Source organism: Sebastes fasciatus, chromosome 20, assembly GCF_043250625.1.
Source record: "Sebastes fasciatus isolate fSebFas1 chromosome 20, fSebFas1.pri, whole genome shotgun sequence".
NCBI lineage: Eukaryota > Metazoa > Chordata > Actinopteri > Perciformes > Sebastidae > Sebastes > Sebastes fasciatus.
This window is the reverse complement of record NC_133814.1, coordinates 14417916-14433749: the sequence shown is the minus strand read 5'-3', so window position 1 is coordinate 14433749 and position 15834 is coordinate 14417916. Positions and strand designations below refer to the sequence as shown.

The 15834-nt window shown below is 38.9% G+C and overlaps 2 protein-coding genes across 7 annotated transcripts; both read right to left on the bottom strand.

Annotated features, from left to right (window-relative positions):
• Positions 1 to 687: 687 nt before the first annotated feature.
• Positions 688 to 6119, bottom strand: atxn7l3b (ataxin 7 like 3b). Of its 2 annotated transcripts, none has more exons than XM_074619509.1 (9): positions 5979 to 6119; positions 5428 to 5474; positions 5183 to 5308; positions 4894 to 5026; positions 3889 to 4060; positions 3477 to 3577; positions 3334 to 3356; positions 3126 to 3171; positions 688 to 1650 (listed from the first exon to the last, which is right to left on the bottom strand). In XM_074619509.1, exons 3-9 carry the CDS (start codon positions 5231 to 5233, stop codon positions 1571 to 1573), a joined length of 606 nt encoding a protein of 201 aa, XP_074475610.1. In that variant the 5' UTR covers positions 5234 to 5308; positions 5428 to 5474; positions 5979 to 6119; the 3' UTR covers positions 688 to 1570. The 2 variants fall into 2 exon arrangements, with proteins under 2 accessions (XP_074475610.1, XP_074475609.1); XM_074619508.1 differs by lacking the exon at positions 5979 to 6119 and adding an exon at positions 5790 to 5896 and having other exon boundaries at positions 1469 to 1650.
• A 1482-nt stretch (positions 6120 to 7601) lies between these two features.
• LOC141758279 (nucleolar transcription factor 1-B-like) lies at positions 7602 to 15499 on the bottom strand. Of its 5 annotated transcripts, none has more exons than XM_074619507.1 (16): positions 15182 to 15499; positions 13802 to 13977; positions 13487 to 13564; positions 13091 to 13246; positions 12933 to 12997; positions 12763 to 12835; positions 11870 to 11922; positions 11185 to 11299; positions 11035 to 11076; positions 10884 to 10952; positions 10185 to 10240; positions 9874 to 10063; positions 9719 to 9766; positions 9543 to 9620; positions 8598 to 8666; positions 7602 to 8498 (listed from the first exon to the last, which is right to left on the bottom strand). In XM_074619507.1, the coding sequence occupies exons 1-16, from the start codon at positions 15198 to 15200 to the stop codon at positions 8445 to 8447; spliced, it is 1341 nt and encodes a 446-aa protein (XP_074475608.1). In that variant the 5' UTR covers positions 15201 to 15499; the 3' UTR covers positions 7602 to 8444. The 5 variants fall into 5 exon arrangements, with proteins under 5 accessions (XP_074475608.1, XP_074475604.1, XP_074475605.1 ...); XM_074619503.1 differs by having other exon boundaries at positions 8302 to 8485; positions 8582 to 8666; positions 9543 to 9623; XM_074619504.1 differs by having other exon boundaries at positions 8302 to 8498; positions 9543 to 9623.
• Positions 15500 to 15834: the final 335 nt, after the last annotated feature.

The window sequence follows — 15834 nt, the reverse complement described above, 5'->3', positions numbered from 1 at the left end:
GTTTGGTAGTGGAATGGTAAGATTGTGATATGATTAATGGTGTGAAAAGAAAAAAGTTCAGATAAAGAAGCCCATATTCATATTTTGGACTATTCTCTAATCTTTTTGTGAAATATTGGGATATTTGACCTCTATGACCCCTGGTTACACCACACATAGCTGTTCAAGGATGGGTTATCAAGTTTATAAACATAATTCAAATTCTTTAGATAATACTGTCAGTATCATATGATATATGTTAGATGCATTATTTTTCTGCATGAATTGCAGCAATAACCTGCATTAAGGATCCCCAACACACAAACATATCAGAGCTCAGATGTCGGAGTTTAGTAGGAGCTCATGAAGGCAGCAGAACTGTGGCTCCCCTGGCAGTTTTCAGTTCTGGGAACTTGATGCACAAACACTTTACTTTGATTAAAATCTCCAAAAATGTGAACTTTTGTGTTTACTATGGTTCAATTTCCTAAGAATGAGATCTACAACAGCACACCATGAAAAAAATAACTTTCACAAAGCAACATTTATGATCGGTGTATTAAAATAATCAAAACTGGAACTCTCTAGACCTCTTCATTTGATCAACAGCACCCCCTGTTGGCCATTTGGTCTTTAATTGTGAGTACTTGAGCAGAGTTGCTATCAAAACCTCATCCAGTGCCTCTTTAAGTTACCATGAGACGTAACGACAGGTAACAAATCATTTATTATGCTAGACAGATGAAACAAACTGAGCCATGATAGCAGCAATTCAACTATTGGAATATTTACACTATCACATCACACCAAAGATATATGTAACCCTTTACAATGTAAACACATAATACAAAGACATTTTTGAATGCTAGAAAACAAGCCGACCTATCCACCAAAAATGGAACAAAACAAACCTGCCTTCTGTCGCAAACACCTGCTTGTACAATTAGGGGTTCATTTACTGAACATTTTTTTAAAACAGGTTTCCACAGGTGAATGACAGACTGAGAGTTGCTGTATTGTGATTCAACTGGAGAACTATGAGCCTGACAGTGAATGTGAAAGTAAGAGACGAACCATTAGTAATGATTGTCTTTGACATTATTTTTCAATGAATGAGACCTTACGAAGGTGAGGAAATTGAAGTACACCTAATGTCTAATCATTTCTGTATTTAAAAAAAAACAACAACATACTGTATGTGCACACGTTCACTCCTCACACAGCTGCCTTTGCTTGGCCGCTGCACGAATCGGAATCTACCTCTGTGCAGTGATATACGGTGATATTCTGTGATATTCATTATTTTGGACTCCAGCAAAAAAAACTTCTGAGACAAAATGAACTAAAACAAAGAAAAAAATGAGTGTTGGTGCATTGATTTTGTGAATCTGTCAAGTATACAGTGGGAGGTCTGGACTGCTTCTGCAGAGCAGCAAACGCCATGAATGTCACCTAGAACATGGACGTCCATTGATTTCACAACATAAAAGAGCCGAGGGTGAAGTGTTACTGGTCTTCCCGCGTTTGTGTGTATGTGCGCACACACACATACACACAATGGTAAGAGAATGTGTGTTTGTGGCTGAGTGTGTTATTGAGGGAACGCCTCATCTTTCATCAGCATGCGCGGGCTTTCCTGGTTGTCCATGCGACGTCTGGGACCCATCATGCCTGTGGGAATAAACAACAGGCTGGATGTCATTTACTCAGTCACTCAAATCAGGTTATTACAGGGATTTAATTAAGTATTTCATAATTTCTCTGATCAGTGTAAGGCAGCATGGAGGCATAGCGAAGAGATAGATATTCAAATCTATACTGACAGGAATGAACCAAGCCCTCATCTAGGTATGAATTTATTGGACACAAAGTGGGTTCACATCTTTACTCTAAAGATAACTTTGGTATTTTTCAACCTTTTGAGTGTTTGAAAGTGACTAATGGGGACAACACTTTTTGAAACTGGTCCAGTATTAAGGAAGAATGCTGCAGCCGCTAAACAGGCTGTAATGTAATCATTAAGGGCAACCTGGCACCGTCAGTTTACGTCCACTAAAAGTGCTTGTTTTGTGCCACTGACAGGCTCAGATTATTATTATAGTTGTCTGACAATCTGAGCCTTTCGGTGGCAAAAACAAGCACTTTTAGTGAACATAAACTGACGGTGCCAGGTTGCCCCAAATGATTTCATTATAGCCTGTTTAGCGGCTGCTGTCTACAGCGCTCTCCCTCAATACTGGACCAGTTTCAAAAACTGTTGTCCTCATTAGTCGCTTGGACACAAAAACATGGGAAAATAGGGTCCAGGTTGAAAAATACAGAATAAAAAAAACCCTTTAAACCATAATGTTGCATTAAAGGAACAGTGTGTAACATTTCGAGGGATCTATTGGCAGAAATGGAATATAATATTCATAACTATGTTTTCATTTGTGTATAATCACTTGAAACTAAGAATCGTGTTTTCGTTTGCTTCGAATGAGTCCTTCATATCTACATAGGGAGCGAGTCATCTTCACAGTGTCCCCCATGTTGTTCCGCCATGTTTCTACAGTAGACCAGAACGGACAAACCAAACACTGGCTCTAGAGAGAGACTTTTATGGTTTTATGTTACCTGAAGTAGTTCTCTGACAGGCATGTGAAACTGCGGTAACGTGAGCCAAAGAGTGCCATCTGACTTACGTTGCTCCTAAAGTAGTGTTATTATGGTATGGATGACCTCTGAGCGTGTTACCACGGTTTTGCCCTCGGCGGCTCACGTTACCGCAGTCTTGGAAAGGAAGGAGTGAGCGGAGGGGATATTCCGTTGGTTGCAATCTGCAGCCACACCGCTAGATGCTGTCAAATCCTACACACTGTACCTTTAAGCAAGATTTGTTAAGATATATTAATATATTAAAAATAACTCGCTGACAAAGTGTTCGGTTTACTTAAAACTGAACAGTGATGAGTATTTGATGATGAGACAGGTCCCTAGCTGTTATTTCTATTTCTATGTACTGTAAGTAGTGTACGTTTAGAGAGATGCATGAAAACCGGAGTCAAATTCCTTGTATGTATGTACTTGGAGAAATAAAACTAATTCTGATAAGTACACAAAGTAAAAATTGCAGACATCAAGAAGACCACCAAATTTCTACTTACTGCTCTTATGCTTGAATGATTTGGATCTTCTGGGTGAGTTTGGATTCTGAGGTGGATTAAGAAAAACATCAAGTCTGAGCTGACAAAGCAGGAATAATGAGTAAATACTCTCCATGTGTTTATATAAATTCATTAATGATAGGGATCATGCAACAGTGTAATGCTCCACAGGATCGTTATATTAATCATGAGGGTGAAATGAAAGTACCTTATCAGATTTCCTTTTCTTGGCTGTAAAAGAAAGACATTACATTTCAAGATTTAAAAAAAAAACAACATTTGAGTACTTTCATGAGAGGATTATATTTTAAATATACTAAAAAGAGGTCAAACACAGCACCAGTACATCACCTTTCTTTTCTGCCCCGTAAGACCAGTCATTATCGTTGACGTCGTCGTTATCCTCTTGGTCGCTCTCTGACTTGTTGTTGGTGTTGTTACCGGTGACTATTCTGTGAAAGAGGGAAGAATAAGGCATGACGCACACAATGACTCAGCAGTACTCGCTGCAAATGACAGTTTGATTATAAAACAAATACATCAAGACCTGAAACTATTTTATGAGATCGTTTTAATGTTTTGTATCATTCTTGTTTGTGAAATATACAAAAAGGGAGCCTAACTTCTCCAGTATATAAAGCTAGAAAGGGTGATTACACCTCCACAACATGAATAAATGCACAATCAAATCTTGGAAGAGGAAGAGGTGTACATCAGTCCAGTATACAAACTTTCATTGGGGTTAGCTGTTTTACTCTTATACCTGCGGTTGGCTATGCGGCTGCTGTTGCGTCCCATCCCCAGGCATTTCTCCAGGTGCGGGGCAAAGCGTGAGGCAGCGATGCTTCGGCTGCAGTTGGGACACACACACTCTTTGTTTTTCCACTGGTTGTACACCTGGCCGAACACATCCAACCCCGGCTGGTCCACGATTTCTGGAAATTTAAAAGCCAGCAATAAACGACTCTGTTTTGGGAATTCGAAATACACAAACTTTCTGTTATGGAGAGATGCTATTGCCTGAATTTATTGTTCCTTTGTCATTGGCCTTATTTATTATCTAGTGACATATATGTGGACAAAAACTCAGTTTTCACAGAGTTTTTCTTAAGAAACATGTCACCTTTATGTCACTATAGGGAGACAGAACGACTTTGTGTAGGGATGCACCAATCTGACTTTTTTAGTCTTGATACCGATAGCGATACCGAGTACCGATCCGATACCAGTGTTTGATTAATAAGCTGTATGCCTCACTGTGTGGAAGTGACTGGGATCATTCTTTTATGTGTAAGGCAACATCAGGCTTTACTCAAACTGCTTGCCTAACTTTGTAAAACATTTACTAAATTGTATTAAAATAATAAATCGTGCACCAGCAAAATAAATGGTAAAAAAATCTTCAAAACTAACAGGAATAAACCTTTTTAATGCAGCAACCTTTTGACCAAAACGTAAAGAGGAATTAAAATTTCAGTATATAATGTATACATTATATAAACATAGAATTGAATTTCACAGATCGCCCCCATTGTCTCCAATATCCGATCCAGCTGGTTGAGTCAGTATTGAACCTGAGATCCGATCCGATATCGGTGCATCCCTTACAGAGAGATGATATCGCCTTTATTTTTGGCCTTCTTTATTATCTTAAGTGTGGATGAAAACATTAATTCACTCAGTTTTTCCAGTGTTGGCAACTTAAGAAACATGTCACCTTTATGTCACTATACCTTTAGGTCACTATATATAAGGAGACTGTGCTCACCAAAGTCCCTCATGCTTTCTTGGTCTGTCTCATCCAAGAAAAAATAGCCCTGCTTTACAGCCCGGTGGACCTCGAAGCAAAGACCCAGGCATGCATCCTCCACCAGGTCAGAAAGGATGTCCTGAGCTAGGCCCTGGCAGGCAGGGAAGGGAAGGGAAGGGCCGGGGGGGGAAACAGGAGACACAAGTCAGACTGTCTGTCTGTCTGCAGATGTGATATATGCATTGAACTATAATACTGTGATCTTGCTCTATGATCTTGCTCTATACTCTACTCGACTCTACTGTACCTCCAGCTTGCTGTTGTCCAGGCTGGACATTGAAACCTCCTCCATTTTCATTTGCCAGAACTACCAGATGAGCCGACACTGCTGTGGTCATGCTGTAGCAAAGCAAGCAATTGGCCAGAACAGGGGCTGCAGCAGCAGGAGGAGGAGGAGGAGGAGGAGGGGAAACAACACACACAGTTAGTTAGCATTAAAATCTTCAATGTAAATCAGTGCAATGGTGGTGAATGTGATGCAGAGCTACTTACAAACTGCAACAAAGCCGGGGAGGGACTCACTTTCCCACGTTTATAACCTGCGAATAACACAAAAACAGAAGAAGTTAGTGTTGTAGCACTGCAAGATATCAATAGACAACACACAACAGCCTGCTGGAGGGAGCATTGCTGTCTAATAATGAAAGGTAGCTTAGCCAGAAAAGCTTGCTGTGGAAAACAAAGAGCGTGGCTATGAATAGGCTGCAGGAACTGAACATGTTACAAGAGGTTACAAGAGGCAGGTATATATCCTCCAGGTCAACAGAAGCTACCAGCTCAAAATGTATCAAAATGTATCAACTTGATCAAAATAGAACGCATTCTGTAGAAGTGAGTGAATGGTGAAGCGTTACATTGTAACCAAAGCGAGGCTGAACAGAACGCTGCTGCTGCTGCTGCTGCACTGCGGCTGTTCTCTCTCTCAACTCCAACACAGAATGAGTCAAAAACCGCACGATTATATCCCCTTAAATAATGACCGATCTACAAGAAATACCGCAAATCACAAGCGCACAAATTCAGCTAATTGTGTGTTTATTTACCTATTTCGGCAGGCATCCATCTTTACATCACACAGAGAGAGATCAGACAGTAGCAATCGATCGCTGCATGAGTTTCCACCACCGAGCTTTTTCCTCTCCTTTCCTGCAGCACCAGCCGGGGCTTTTCCCTTCAACTCCAATGAGAGCGTGTTTATCATCCAGGCACAACATGTGACTGCGGGTTACCCCCGTGCTATTTAAGGGGTTAAATTGGCCTTTTGTTCGGCTTTCTAGGAGTCATTATAAATCATTGGTATTTTGGTCGGGTTTTTTATTTTATTTTTATAATGGTTTTTTTTGTAATTAACTTTTTATTGTTTTTTTCCAAAAGAAGTTACATCACACAGAACAAAGACATCAGAAACAAAAAAGAAAACAGTTATAACAATGAAACTAATAATACCACAGGACAAATTTTTTTTTAATAAAATTTAAAAGAAATGATATATATTTATAATGTTTTTTTGTAATTAACTTTTTTATTGTTTTTCCCAAAAGAAGTTACATCACACAGAACAAAGACATCAGAAACAAAAAAGAAAACAGTTATAACAATAAAATTAAAAAAAAATATATATATATATATATATATATATTTATACAGCAGGTGTGATTGAGCAGGACAGACAGAGAGAGATTATTCTTTTATTTTTCAAACATATTTTAATTTTATTTATGCTTGTATTTTTTCCTTTCATCACAGTACTGTATGTTATTAATTTTCTTACATTCTGAGTTATTATTTATTGAGAGTGAGTGCAAGAGAGAGAGATAAATAAACCATCAGATGATTGATTTGGTTGTCTAACTTTTGTGTCTACATGTTGATGTGAAGCTGTCAACATCCATTACAGAAACGTTCAGATCAAATCTAGGGTGATTTAGCCTAATGTGGGAAATTTTTTTGCCTTTCAGACTTCTGGAATATATTGTGATATGAAGCCAGTACATTAAATCTACACCCAGTACCACTCCGAAATCCACGGGACGTGTCCTAATTAAACCAAAAAAGAACGGTAGACATATTAGTACTCTACCGCAGTTGTCTCAGATAAATCCTTATTTGTGGGACAGTCATATCCGAAATGTGGGACACTGAAAAGTCTGTTACCATATCATAAATCATCTTAATTAATGAAGGAAACACTCAAGGCTAAATGTGCACTCCCATGTTCAGTAATTTTACCACTTACAATGTTATTGCTGTTATAAAACCTAACCTTATAGGTGTGGATGTTACATGGAGAATCAAACAGACTATAATAGTTTTAGCATTTAGGCATATTAGAGAGACATTAAATAGTATATACATATATATATATTCTCATATCTGTTATGCAAAGAAAGCATAATTAAATGCACAGCTTAAAAAAAAATCATGAATCTGCTGTGAACTGCAAAATTTAAATGTTAAACCGTTCAAATGTTTTCATTTCACTACACAGGGTTGACATACAACCCTAACAGGCAGAGGGCCTATTTGAAGCCAATACAACAAACCTTGAGGCAACACATACAACCTGAACCTGAGTAAAATCACTGCATTATGGGTAATGATTGAATAACCTGTAATGTTTAGGCATAAAAACAACAACCTGCAGAAATTAGAAAAGAGAAACCTCGTGATGCAGCCACCCTCAACATGTTTATTGCAAATATATATTCTTTCTGGGATTTACAAACAACGTGTGCATGGGTTTATACCACTACATTTTTTTGTTTTTCCACACAAAACAAAAACACTTGCTAATCCCATAATTTTGATCCCAATACAAAATCAGACAATATGAGATCTGTACATTTTCCCTGGTTGTTTTCTCCCTAAAATATTTTCTTACGTACAGTACATGTCATTGTTTAAAAGTAGAAGACAAATTAGCTGAGTAATGGTAAAATGAAGTGTGTTGACTTATATACTACCTCAGATGCATTATCTTGTGGGTCAGATTAATCTGCTTGGAGGCCCCTGAGCAAAAATGAGCTGCTAGGCCCCTAATAAGTCCTCATTTCCCCCCAATCTGTTACAAAAAGTTACAAAAGTCTATTTTGAAGCAGATTTTTTAAAATCGTTTGACTGTTAAACCCTTAAAATAATACATAAAGGTATTTCCCCCCCCCAAACTTACACACTGATTATTGCTTATCCAATCAGGAATATCTAATGTAAGCAATACTTGAAGGGTTTCATCATATCAGTTGATATTGTGCTTTAGTGTTGCACATTCGCTAACAGTATTACAATTAATCATATCACAACTAAGTAACGTGTGGCTGGGGGGGGTCTGGGTAATCCAGTCTTGGTTGTGGCACAATACATAGGGAGTACTGGTGTTGATGGCAACCTTCCAGCCAACATGGTACGCCATACAATCTGGCATTAAAGTCAACCACTGGAGTGACTGTCAATCGTCTCATATCCAGAGTCCAGCTCTGAACTTGACAATCTGCTGTCCATCTCATCACCTTCTAATACAGCTCGAACATGAAGGCATCGTTGTCTTCTTCTTCTTCCTCCTCGACCTGTAAATCAACAGTTGACATTTATAACATGTGGAGTTGAGCAACATGATTTGCAAAATTAAATACAAAAGCACAAAAAATACGTTGTAGTGTTCGAACCTCACAACGGTCCGAATCGTTTTCTTCTTCATCACTGCTGCTGTACTCAATGTCTTCATCTTCTGAATCCTGCGTGACATACAATAAATGTGGACAGAAAATAGAGCTGAGTGCAGCATATAGAATAGTTCTATGAATTACATCCAGTGTGCAACTCCATGGTATGAAAAGTGAAGCCAATGTGGAAGTGCCTTAAACTTGCATTATTTCTAACAGCCAGCAGGGAGCGACTCCTCTGGTTGCAAAAAGAAGTCTGATTTAATAGAAGTCTTTGAGAAAATGAGCCTACTTCTGTCAATCACAAGGTAGCGACGCCCTAAAGCATCCTCTGCTTTATGGTCTATTTGACTCTAAATGGGACCATAATTTACTAAATGAACATCATGCTGTATTGAAGAAGACTTGAAACTGGCAATTGAGACCATAAACTCATGTTAACAATGTTTACTGAGGTAATAAATCAAGTGAGAAGTAGGCTCATTTTCACATAGACTTCTATACATCAGACTTTTTGCAACCAGGGGAGTTGCACTTTTGCCTTGGCTTCACTTTCCAGACCCGGAGTTTCCCACTGCATTCACAGTGTGTTTTCAGTTCATGAAAGTTAATTATAACCTTTTTGGTCCCCTGAAAACGTTTTATTCAGCGTTCGGTTGTACTTAGCTCCACCCTCTCGTGTCACTTCTGGTTACAAAAAAACAAGATGGAAACGGCCAAAACGCCAAACTGGAGGCTTCAAAATGGCAGTTCCCAAGCTTCTTATACACAGTCTATGATTATATCATATTATTCCCAATGATTATTCCATCTGGACAGAAATTACATAGTTAACCCAAAACTATGACTTTCCTGACTTCAGAGAGCTTTGCATTGGTCACTTCATTAAAGGGTGGTAAAGAAGAGTATGTTACTTCATGTGTGTTGTATCAACACTTCAACACTTACTGATGGTCTGTAGATGGCATCACATGAGTCTTCAATGTCAGGACTTTCAGTGTCATCGTTAACAAGGTATTCCTTTTTCTGCAAAGATAAGCATGTTATCAATCTTAGAAAAAACGTTAAAGAAATGCGTATAGAGAAAGGAATAATTGGGTACTTGAGTTTGTGTAAGTGCTTACACTAGGGTTACGTCTCTGATAAGCTTCCCGCTCTGCTGCCGGCAATGTCTGAAGAATGTATAAAGTGACAAATTTTAAAAGGACCTTCCAGTTTAAAGTAAAAAAGAACTGCCAAGAATTAAAAAAAAAACATGAGGAGAAGAGGATTATTATACCTTTAACCACTTCTGCAGCTCAATCCGGTATTTTCTTAAGCCTGCACGTGCTTCCTCTTTGTACCGTTCCTTCTCCTTATTGGAGAGACTGTGCCACATGTGACTGGCCTTTCCGAGGCGCTCCCTTGAGCCTGGGAATTTCTCCTTAAGAAGTACCATCTGATTTTTTATAAAATATTGATTACCAGATCTGTGAGTAGAGAAAAATTCAGTCACAAGTTTGTCTGCAGTTAGACAACCGTGGGTTGGATTTGTTGCACGTTTTAATTAATTCTAGGTATCTTAAAAGGTACGAATGTTGAATGACTCACCGAGATGGCTTCTTGGGCTCACCAGAAAGTGCGTCTTCTTCTGTTCTTCCCTTGCCCTGCATATTAATGAAAACATTTATGTTAACAAAAGGAGATCAATCCAATGTAGTTTTATGAAGTGAAGAGAACACAACAGCTAAACAGTAAACTACAAGATTTTTCTGAAAACATTTGAGGCGAGAAATAGGCATTACAGTAACAGAATATTGATTCATATTTGATCAGAGCTGCCTAGTTTGACAGTTTGATCGGAGTTCGTCAGTGATTGACAGCTGGTCAGAGACAGCAGGCTCCAGCGCAGCTCTAATTGGTTGTTTTCCTCCAGTGTGAAATTTTGCAGATGCCATTAGGAGCACCGGAGGAAACAGAGGCACATGATTTTTTTCAGATTACCTGTCTTATGCACTAATGCCAGGATATAGTGACAGTTTTATAAAAAATAATTTATTTTAATCATATTTGCTCCATTTCTACCCACTGCAGCTTTGATGACATGATAGATGGACACAAGCACACAAATAGGTTCAATCAAACCAAAGACAAGTTCCACAAATCTGTTACCAAATCAGTCAACCAAGTGTTAAAAACAGCCTCTCTTTCATTTTTTAACAGACGTGACAGCACATCTACAAGTACTGAAAATTTGTTCTTTGGTACAAACTGCCAGATTTGTGCAGGAATCATGAAATAACTTCTCACCTTAAGCGCTCGAAATCTTCTCATGTTTTTCTTATTTAGGATCTGCTGCTGCTTCTCCGTATTAAAATTCTGAGGAGTATAAACAAACTCGTCACACAACATCTGACAGCATCAGCTCAATGCGGCAACTGTAGTCTTTGTATTTACTTACATTTAGATGTGTTCTCAGCTTGACCAGATACTGTCTCTTCAACTGAAAGAAATTAGTATTTCATTCAGATTCAACTGATTTTTTTACTGCAACCAACATGCTAATCTATTGCAGCACTGTGTCTTTGTGAAACAGTTTGTGTTTTCCTACCTCTTTGCAGAGTGTGTTGTACTCGTCCTTCTTTGTGTCAGTCAAATCTTGCCAATATTGGGAACTCAGATTCGTGGGCATACGTAGCTCTTGGCAGAATATGTGAAAGCCACTTCTAAAGATACACACACCCGCACAAACAAACACATGATCAGCTGCCAATGAATTACCTGCTTGTTAACTTAAGTTGGTCTAGTAGTTCATTTACCAAAAGGTAAGATATATATCGCAAAGTTAAATAGGTTTTGCTGGTTCTCCAAAGGACTTCTTCATATCTAATGACAAGCAAGAAATATTGAGCATGTATCCCTCGGAAACGCCATGCCCCCAAGTGGATGAGGATGGAAATGAGCTCCGATGGTGGAGGAGCCCAAGTGGCAGAGCCACTTCGGGTTCAGTGTCTCGCTCAAGGACACTTCGACATGTGGACAGGAGCAGCCGGGGATCGAACCGCCAACCTTGCGGTTAAAGGACGACCCGCTCTACCCCCTGAGCCACATCCGGGCATTTTTTACGTACACAAAAGAGTAAATATGAAAAAAACTGTGAACGAGGTGCAAGCTGCTGGTTTCTGAACATACAAGAAAAGCCAACCAAAGGACTCCAATTAAATACCAATAAATGTCACCGTGTCACATACGTGTGTGTGTGTGTGTGTGTGTGTGTGTGTGTGTTTGTGTCTTACACAGGAGGCTTGTGAGGCATGTCCTCTTCATCTCCAGAACTCTGTTCGCGCTGCTTTAAGACAAGAGGTCACACATCAATTTAATGATAATTAATAAAGAGTTAGAGCCTTGCCAGTAGGGATGTCCCGATACCAGATATCTAGTAGTCGATATCAATACCAGTGTAGTTCCATGATTCTCAATACTCTATTCGATAACACAGTATAAAACAAAAGTAAAACAATAAATCACATGTACTTGCGCTCCTTTATTACCGTTTGCATAGTTTTTTTTGTGAATTTATTATTAACCCCCGATGATGCACCTCAAGTTTCTTGCCAAAAATGACATTTTACAAGATTACATTTGAACACATCATGATAACGTTACGATTTACCTTCGCCCAATACTCTTTTACTGAGTAAAGCTTGAACGCATCATAATAAAACTCAGCGCAACCTCCGTACGTTAGCTGTTAGCTCCGTTGTTTAGCCAAGCACGACTGTGCTTCCCACCGGCTGCTAACAGCTAACGATAACTAGCTCTCGTCCTGCCGATTTCAACACGGATTTCTTGTTCACAATGTGGCATTATCAGGGAAACGTTCCATCGTCCCGGGGATGATGGGGCGCCGTAAGTCTCGAGTCCTACCCCGGTACCAACAGTACTGTAGAAAAATGAGTACCGTCGCGTTTTCAGAATTTTGGTATCGACTTGGCTCCGAAGAATTGGTTCTCGTGACATCCCTACTTTCCAGCAGTGTTATATAATTGCAGTCAAATGTGTGCCCTTCCAAATAACTACTGCCATATGAACTGTATTAAATCACATGAATATTATATGAATAGGTATTTGGGGAAAAAAGAATAAACCCAGCTAACCATGTGCACTGGCTGATATGACCATCACTTACATCTGGGGTGTCTGCAGAGAGCCGCTTTCTCTTCCGGTTGGTCTCAGGATTGGGAGGTTTTTTATATTTTTTACTAAAAGACAAATAAGTAGTTTGACACTGAATTTACACAGGCAGTCCGGGCTAAATCATATGTTCATATGGTACCATATGTGTGTTAATTTACTAACCAAAACTCCTGCATTCTTCTCGAGTATTCTTCTGTTGCAAGCTCGAATTTCTGCACATATGGAGCCTGGAAAAGGTCAGTCATTCATGATCATTTAAAATCCTTAGGCAACACCAAATGAGAAGAAGAAGTGGCATTTTAGCCTTTCGCTGACTGTACCTTCTCTTCATCTGGGAGCTCCTCATACTTCTTGGTTAGGCGCTTGAACAGCTTTTCCTGGCTCATATCTGGATGCTTCTTTTGATAATCAACACAGTTCTCCTCATAAAACATGGCGTTTGGAGGGCTGGGTCTCTTCGGATGCTCTGGATGGATCTGCAAGAAAAATGACTCACAGAATGAAGCATGTGGTTTTATTGGACAGCTTGCAGCCTTTCAGCAATACATCCAGATTTATGTCTCTGCATATTTCATGAGTGATGAATCATTGTTGTTTTGCAGGAGATTTGTATTAGTAGAAACAGTGACCTACATGGTATTTATAATATAACCTGCACAGAGCAGTTTTGTATCTACAACATAAAGCTCTCTAAAGCTTGAATGTGCTGTGCTTACCTTAATATTCTGGCCAGCATTGGAAATTACATCTTCAGCTTCAACGATGAGCTCTGTGAGGGACCGAATCTTTCGCATCTGAGCAAGAAAAACAAGAACATTACACCGAACGAACAACATTCATAAGACAGTCTTCAACGAATATTCAGCACTCTGGCTGACATTAAGATGTGAATGTCTACATTTCTTTTAGAATCGGGCAACTCCATGTTGATGAAGTATATTGATTATGATTGAAAGCCTCATATCAGAACAACTACTGAGTGTTGAAACTGTTTATGTCAACTGCACGTTTACAGTTAAACTGTGACTCACCTTCCTCAAAATCTGTGCTAACTTTTCTTGGCATGCTTGAGGAGAGAAAGGGGGGAAAGCCACCTCTTTCCAGTCCACAATTTTCAGTCCATTCTGATATGTGGTCATCCTGCCATGTTCTGGGATGCTGGTTTTCAATGCAGCCAGAAGCTTCTGCAGGTCTGCCTTGGTCCACTCTGTAGTGATAGCACAGGGAGAAAAACAGTTATTAGTATTAATAGATAGATAGATAGATAGTAACTTTATTGATCCCGAGGGAAATTCAAGTTTCCAGCATCACAGCTCCATAGTGCAAAACATGTTAGTAAAAAGGCAGTAAAAAGGTTAGTAGTGCAAAGTACAAAAATATAACAGATATAAAAATACAAGGAGATGAAGAAAACTGTTAAAACTGAATATAGTGCAGGGTAACAACTGTGATACAGGACTATTACAAAAGTGAATATAGTGCAGAAGAGACTGTTAAAAATGAATATAGTACAGAAGAGACGGTTAAAAATGAGTATAGTGCAGGGTAACAGCTGTGATACAGGACTATTAAAAAAGTGAATATAGTGCAGAAGAGACTGTTAGAAAGTGAATATAGTGCAGAAGAGACTGTTTAAAGTGAATATAGTGCAGGAGAGACTGTTAGAAAGTGAGTATAGTGCAGAAGAGACTGTTAGAAAGTGAATATAGTGCAGAAGAGACTGTTAGAAAGTGAATATAGTGCAGAAGAGACTGTTTAAAGTGAATATAGTGCAGGAGAGACTGTTAGAAAGTGAATATAGTGCAGAAGAGACTGTTAGAAAGTGAATATAGTGCAGAAGAGACTGTTTAAAGTGAGTATAGTGCAGAAGAGACTGTTAGAAAGTGAATATAGTGCAGAAGAGACTGTTAGAAAGTGAATATAGTGCAGAAGAGACTGTTTAAAGTGAATATAGTGCAGGAGAGACTGTTAGAAAGTGAGTATAGTGCAGAAGAGACTGTTAAAAATGAATATAGTGCAGAAGAGACTGTTAGAAAGTGAATATAGTGCAGAAGAGACTGTTAAAAATGAATATAGTGCAGAAGAGACTGTTAAAAATGAATATAGTGCAGAAGAGACTGTTAAAAGTTAATATAGTGCAGAAGAGACTGTTAAAAATGAATATAGTGCAGAAGAGACTGTTAAAAGTTAATATAGTGCAGAAGAGACTGTTAAAAATGAATATAGTGCAGAAGAGACTGTTAAAAGTTAATATATTGCAGGAGAGACTGTTAAAAATGAGTATAGTGCAGGGTAACTCCAGTAGCTTAGTCCATGAAAGTGCACTGTGTGCATTATTATATATATATATAATATTATATATTATTTTTAGCATGTTATCTTGCACTTTGTTGTCTTGCAAAATAGCTCACCAGTTTTAGTTCCAGCCATATTTTATTTCCAATAAAACGTGTTTCCAGGTGATGAAGTCTTTTGGTAGCTGGATGCAGAACTTGAGGTCAATCCATGTGACTGCCAGAAACTGTACAACATTAGCTAGTTCTTCTAAGATAGCAAGCTTTGTATTGTTGGCAAAGTAACTAGGAGCTAGAAATATTTACCCTAAATATAAATATATATTCACTAACTATCGTTATTGCCGTTGCGTTCTTCAGGGGAACAAAAACACCACACAGAGTTGCAGTAAAACACATTCATCACTTGTGTTTATCAGCCAACATGTGTAGAATGCCTCCATTTCCGGTGGGCGGGTCCTTGCTGAAGAGCAACCAATCAAAAACGAGCGTCCTCCAAAAGAACCAGAGAACAGCCAATGAGCTTACTCTTCTTCTTCCTTGTGTTTATTGGTGGATGTTATGGTTTCAACCTGTGTTGAGGCTGCAAAGCGCCCCCTATCGAGCAAGAGGGTGTTGAATCATGGCACTAACTCAGGGGTCTGCAACCTGCAGCTCTGGAGCCACATAGAGGCTCATTAGCCCCTCTCCAGCTAAGTGGCTCCCTGTGGATTTATAAACATGGAAATGAATAGCTGTTTTTTTGTTTGCATTTTCATTTTTATTTATCA

What these genes read in the sequence shown, in the direction of transcription:
- atxn7l3b (XM_074619509.1), bottom strand. Translation starts at nt 5,233, where the DNA reads ATGAAAATGGAGGAGGTTTCAATGTCCAGCCTGGACAACAGCAAGCTG. An exon ending in AGCCGCATAGCCAACCGCAG is followed by an intron (nt 3,578 to 3,888) that starts GTATAAGAGTAA and finishes CCTCTTTCACAG; the next exon opens with AATAGTCACCGGTAACAACA. An exon ending in ATCATTCAAGCATAAGAGCA is followed by an intron (nt 1,651 to 3,125) that starts GTAAGTAGAAAT and finishes TTATTCCCACAG; the next exon opens with GCATGATGGGTCCCAGACGT.
- LOC141758279 (XM_074619503.1), bottom strand. An exon ending in ATGCTGGCCAGAATATTAAG is followed by an intron (nt 13,247 to 13,486) that starts GTAAGCACAGCA and finishes TTTTTCTTGCAG; the next exon opens with ATCCATCCAGAGCATCCGAA. An exon ending in AGCTGAGAACACATCTAAAT is followed by an intron (nt 10,953 to 11,034) that starts GTAAGTAAATAC and finishes TATACTCCTCAG; the next exon opens with AATTTTAATACGGAGAAGCA.